At 59.9% G+C, this 5,645-nt stretch overlaps 1 protein-coding gene across 1 annotated transcript; it reads right to left on the bottom strand.

Moving 5' to 3' along the window:
- Nucleotides 1–789: 789 nt before the first annotated feature.
- Nucleotides 790–3,944, bottom strand: ALPI (alkaline phosphatase, intestinal). Its single transcript, XM_039855715.1, has 11 exons — nucleotides 3,801–3,944; nucleotides 3,605–3,721; nucleotides 3,377–3,492; nucleotides 3,045–3,219; nucleotides 2,795–2,967; nucleotides 2,413–2,547; nucleotides 2,243–2,315; nucleotides 1,999–2,133; nucleotides 1,712–1,903; nucleotides 1,399–1,515; nucleotides 790–1,295 (listed from the first exon to the last, which is right to left on the bottom strand). The coding sequence occupies exons 1-11, from the start codon at nucleotides 3,868–3,870 to the stop codon at nucleotides 994–996; spliced, it is 1,605 nt and encodes a 534-aa protein (XP_039711649.1). The 5' UTR covers nucleotides 3,871–3,944; the 3' UTR covers nucleotides 790–993.
- Nucleotides 3,945–5,645: the final 1,701 nt, after the last annotated feature.

Consider the following 5,645-nt stretch of genomic DNA (forward strand, 5'->3'; position numbering starts at 1 on the left):
TTCAAGCTCCTCCCCCATCAGCTCCCCATCCCCTCAGCTTTTACCTCCTATGATGCAGCCGCTGGCCATCCATAGTAGGTGACTGCTGCCTCAGGGTCCATGCAGGTCCCTCTCCTTGCTCAAGGCGGCCTGCCTTCAGTCGTGGCATACCAGTCTGCTCCCCAGGGAGGCCCCCCTAGACCTGCCGATCCACCTTCTCATTCTCCTCTCTCACTCACAAACGCATTCTGTACCCCACAAACTAGTAACGATTTTTTCCTCCTAGAACATATCAGTACTAGAATTACATCGTATGAATAGTTTATTGGTTATTCCTGTGTCTCTCCGGGAGGAGCCCACTAGACTGGGGGGACTCTCCCATTCATAAACACCTGCCCAGAGCCCAGAGAGCCTCAGGGTGGGGGCAAAGGCTGCTTTGGGCTGCAGGCCCTGCACCCATGGCTTCCCAAAATTCCTTGGCTCTCCCAGCCTGGATGGGCATTGGGGAGTGACCAGCTCAGTGTCTGGTTGACTTGGGACAAGTCTCTCCTTTCTGTGTCTCCATCTATTGCTCTGTGTCGGGATGGGGTGGAGGGAGGAGGCGGGAAGGGCCAGGAGCAGGGCTGTGTGTCAAAGACCCTCTGGGCGTCCTGCCCCAGCAGCCTCCTCAGCCACCAAGGTGACTGATGGGACAGTTGCAGGGTGACAGGAAGCCGCCTCTCAGGGCATCCTGACTCACGCTTGGAGAGGATTCTCACAGGTTCCGAGGTTGGGGGCAGGGAGTCCAGAGCGGCCCCTGCAGGACCGTGGGTGCAGCGGGAAAGCCTCCGCCTCAGCCTCCATGGTGCCAGCGGCCCCCACGGGGAGGGATGGGGGCGGCACCGCGCCGACTGACATTCACTTACTGCCAACAGGTCAGGACTGAGAGGAGCTGCAGACTGTGGGCGGCCTGTGGTTGAACCCCGGGGAGCAGGAGACCCAAAGGCGGGGTGAGGGCTTAGGAGGGGTGGACGATCAGAGCGCCGCGGGCCCCAGCAGCGGCAGCAGCAGCAGCGCCCCCGCCAGCAGAGCCAGCGACGCGCCGGCGGCTCGACCCGGGTGCGCGGCGTCCGTGGGGCCGGCGGGGGGCGTCAGGCCGCAGTCCGTGTAGGGCTCCAGGCAGGCGGCAAAGGCCATGACGTGCGCCAGGAAGCTCTGCTCCTGCACGCCGTGCACCAGGTGCGCCTGCGGGCCGCGCGCGAACACCGCCACGTCCTCTCCGCCGTGGGTCTCCGATGCCACCGGCACGGCCGCCTGCTGCCGGTACTCGGGGTTCGCTGGCCAGAGGGTGCAGGTTCAGACGGGGGGGGAGGGCCCTTGGGGGGGACACCGCCCTCGCCCCAGCTCCTCACTGTGGTCCGCCCAGCCCGGTACACTCACTGCTCTGGCTGTCGCTGACATTGGACCGGGAGCCCTCGCTGAGCGAGAAACCGGGGCCATTGCCATAAAGGAGCGAGGTGTAGGCCTTGCCATCCGATGCTTGCTCTGGGGCCAGGCCTGCAGAGAGGGGGACCCGTGATGGAATGGCCGTGCAGCGCGCCCTGTGTGCTCAGCCAGGGCACTTCTTGCCTCGTCAGTGGCTGGATCCGCACAAGAGCCCTACGAGGCCATCGCTATTATGACCCGTTTGGCAGGTGAGCAAACAGGGGGCCATGTACTAAGGTAGCCGCTGCGCCGCGCCCCCTGGGCCTACCGAAGACGGAGCTCCCGCGCAGTGGGTAGCCTCCGAAAGTGAAGACGTGCGAGTGGTCAGCGGTGACAAGCGTCAGGGTGTCCTTCTCGCTCGTGAGCTGGCCGGCCCTGTCAATGGCGTCATCGAAACTGACAGTCTCGGTCAGCGCCAGCTGAGCTTTGCTGTCATGATGGCCTTGGTCAATGCGGCCCCCTGCAGAAAGACCACGGGGGCGGCGGGTGATGGGGAGCCTGTCCTGACTGAGGCCCCCCGGCCCTCTGCTCAGCGCGGGGCCGCCGCTCGCTCACCCTCCACGAAGAGGTAGAAGCCTTGGGCGTTCCTGCTCAGCAGGCTCAAGGCGGCCTCCGTCATCTCCCGCAGCGACGGGTCCTGCTGGGGGTCTCGGTAGAGCTCGTACTTCATGTCTTTGGGCTCGAAGAGGCCTGTGGGAAGGAGGCTGTGGGTGGGGCCGGTGCACACTGTGCACACTCGCTTGGTGGTCGGGGGACTCGGGCGCCAGGGCAGGAAGGTGGGTGGGGGTGGGGCCGTTACCCATGAGGTGCGTTACTGAGGGGTCCTGGGACGCCTGAATGAGCGCCGTTCGGTTCCACACGTACTGGGCACCCTGGGAAGGGCAGGACGGAGCCTCAGCCCTCCAGTCTCTCGGGCAGCAGCCCTGCCCTTGTCCCTGCTCTGCGCGCGCGCCCGGGAGCCCCCGTCACCTGGCGCTTGGCCTGCCACTCCTGCACCAGGTTGCGGCTGTCCAGCCTGACTCCACTCCGTGCAGCATCATCCGGGTACTCGGGGTCTGGGGTCCCGCTGGGAAACATGTACTGGCGGCCTCCGCCCAGGATCACCTGGGCCAGGGCACGAGGGCCGGTGGGCTTGGGGCCTGGCAGGCCCTTTGCCCCCCGCTCAGACAGCTCCTGGGTCCCCCCTCCCCCCGCCAGGTCTGTGGAGGGGCTCAAATGATTGTACCCTCTACACTCCCCAAGAGCCCAGAGACCCAGCAGGCCCCAGGGCTCCGACTGTGGGTTGCCTGGGACTGTGGCCAGTGAGGGGCCCACCCCTCCGCCCGGGTCCCCGTTGGCCTTCCCGACGCACGTCGATGTCCATGTTGGAGACGAGCTGCGTGGCGATGTCCTGGCAGCCCTCCTTCAGCGCCTCGGCAGGCATGTCGGCGTCGGAGTACCAGTTACGGTTCACCGTGTGTGCGTAGGTGCCGGCTGGTGAGGCGTGCTGCACCCGCGTTGTGGTCACCACGCCCACCGACTTCCCTGAGGGTGGCAGAGGTCAGGGAGGGCCACTGAGGTCTGAGCCTGACCCCTGCCCGCTAAGGAGGCCCAAAGCCCACCTGCTTTCTTGGCCCGGTTCATCACGGAGATGACCTCGTTGCCCCACGTGCTGTTGCACTGGTTAAAGCGGGCTGCTGCGCTCACGCCAATGGTCATGTAGTTGGTCTTGACCCCGCACAGGTAGGCCGTGGCTGTGCCTGCACTGTCTGGCACGTTTCTGTCCACGTTGTACGTCTGAGGACAGAGGTGCCCTCAGCTCCACTGTGGTCAGACACCCAGATCGAGGACAGTCCCTGGGCTGCTAACTCAGGCCCCAGACCTCCAGCCATAGTCTTTAGTCCCGCCCACCACATCCTGTGGTATGGGGCTCCCTGGGGCCCCCAGCCCTTACCTTGGACAGAGCCAGGTATGGGAACCCGTCCATGGCCAGGGGGGTCTCAGGTCCCAGCTTGTCGTTTTCCTGCCCCTTCAGGATTCGAGCCGTCGTCACTGTGGACACCCCCATACCTGAAGGAGCAGAACCTCGTCAGGTGCGAGTCCGCTGTGCTGGCCTGCACTCACGGTGGCCTTGGTGCCAGGCCTGTGGGGACTGTGGGCTGGACAGGCCCTGCACACTCACCGTCCCCCAAGAAGATAATGAGGTTCTTGGCGGCCGTCTGGATGGGTTGCAGCTTCTTGGCAGTGTCTAGGGCCTGGGCTGCCTGGCGGTTCCAGAAGGCTGGGTCTTCCTCCTCAACTGGCCGAGGGGAGAGGGGATCGGGTCAGCCTTGGGGAGCACCGTGTGTGTGGGGAGCGGCTGGGCGGCACCTCGTTACCTGGGATGACGCCGAGGGAGAGCCGTAGCCCCAGGCCCAGCAGCAGCAGCAACACCCAGGCTCCCTGCATGCCTGTGGGATGGCGGCGAGGTGGCGGGGCTGGGACTCTGGAGGGGCTGGGACCCTGTTGAGGCTGGGACCCGGGCAAGGCTGAGGTGCCAGAGCACCAGCTGCAGTGGAGGACTTTATCCCTGGCTGTAAAACTTTTCATGTCCCTCCCTGTTACCCAGGCAGCCACCCTGGCAGCGCCCCTGCCCTGCTGGGCGTGCCTAAATCTCGGGCACATTTGCTGGCACAGGCGGAGCCATCTCTCTCAGGACAGTTCTCGGTGTTTCTCCCAGTTAGGGCATGGACAGGCAGCAGACACCCTCTGGGTGAGGAGGGTCGGACCACACCCAATCTTCAGCTCCTGAAATTATGGGGGACCCTCACTCCTTCGTTCACCTCATTTGTGCAGTATTTTCTGAGAGCCAGTTGGGAATACACTCAGTTCTGGGTGCTGAGGGTGGTGGACGAAATGGGGTTCTATGGAAAGTAACCTCAGAGTGTGATCTGATGATAAACTCCTACCTGAGCAGGTCATGGTGGGCAATCACACCCCAGGCATATGACTCGTTTAGGAAAAGGTTTGTCTGCATAAGCAGCCCTGTCCACAGTGTCTGTGCACCAAGGTTAATGCACCTTTGAAACATCTCTTTGCAGACCCCTCAGAATCAAAACCACCCTCAAGAGAGCACGTAATCTTATTAACTATCCTGCAATTCAGTCCCCGCCTGGTTGACCCCCTCCCCTCGTGGAATCTTCCTCATGTTCCCTCTCTAATTCCAAATGCATAAAAGAAGTTACAAACTACCATTCTAGGAAGCATTTTTTTTTTCTGTCCATTGAGATCTTGCTTCCAGGTGTATTCTTTGTTTGACTCAAATAAATGTTTATAGAAATTCTCTACAAGTGTGGACATTCTTACTTCGGCATTTAGTGGGCAGAGAACTCCAAGGAAGGCCGCCCAGGACATTCCTTAGGACCGAGACCCAGTGCTGGGTGCCAGCAGGGGCCCATTCTGCTCCACCAGCTCTTCGCTTCGCGTCGGGTGAACTTAAGTGAGTCTTCTCTTGAAATCTCTAACCTGTCTGCTTTGGGACGTGGTTCCTGACTTTATTTGAGCTGTTCTTATGAGGTTGCTTTTAATTTTTTTTTTTTTAATTGGTTCAAAAGGAAAATGTAAGTAACACGGGAAAACAAAAGCTGTACAGCAGCCAGCTCCCTGCAGTAGTCCCGCAAGCTTTATGTACAACTCGTATGGGGCCTCGACTTGCAGAAATGGGGGAGATTTAACTAAACATGATAGCAGCTAAAGACTATGTCTGAACTCTCAGATGAAATTTCTTCTCTACAGGAAGTTAATAAGAATCTTTTAGAGACTCTCTGAACTAAAGCCTTCTGAAACTGCTCAGTGCCAGCGCCCCCTGCCCCCGTCTCACGGCTTTCTGAGCTCCCTTTCCTACAACTTGATCTTCTCTGCCCCACACCTCCTCCACCACCACCCTTTACTAACTTAGGAGAAAGTAGGACTAGAGAGCCAGATCATGATAGGCTGGAAAAAAACCCCAGAAGTTCTGGCAGCTCCCTTTAGAGAAAAGCCAGTCTCAGGATGAGGGGAACCGGCAACAAATTACTCCCTTTGGACTACAGCAGAATTAAGGACTCTTAACTAAAGATTTTCCTGATTCTCTCCAAGATCCTGCTGGGTTGGAAAAGGAATTTGATGTAATTGTTAAAATATATAGTCCTGGCTATTCTGACTTGTTTTGACTAAGACAGCTACTGGTTTCTTAGAGCAAAGCA

The sequence above is a fragment of the Pteropus medius genome, unplaced genomic scaffold (genome assembly GCF_902729225.1).
Source record: "Pteropus medius unplaced genomic scaffold, Ma_sr-lr_union100, whole genome shotgun sequence".
Lineage (NCBI taxonomy): Eukaryota > Metazoa > Chordata > Mammalia > Chiroptera > Pteropodidae > Pteropus > Pteropus medius.

Coding starts and splice junctions, on each gene's coding strand:
- ALPI (XM_039855715.1), bottom strand. CDS start 3,870: ATGCAGGGAGCCTGGGTGTTGCTGCTGCTGCTGGGCCTGGGGCTACGG. Junction 3,722..3,800: donor CTCCCTCGGCGTCATCCCAG/GTAACGAGGTGC, acceptor CCCCTCGGCCAG/TTGAGGAGGAAGACCCAGCC. Junction 1,904..1,998: donor CTTCTACCTCTTCGTGGAGG/GTGAGCGAGCGG, acceptor GTCTTTCTGCAG/GGGGCCGCATTGACCAAGGC.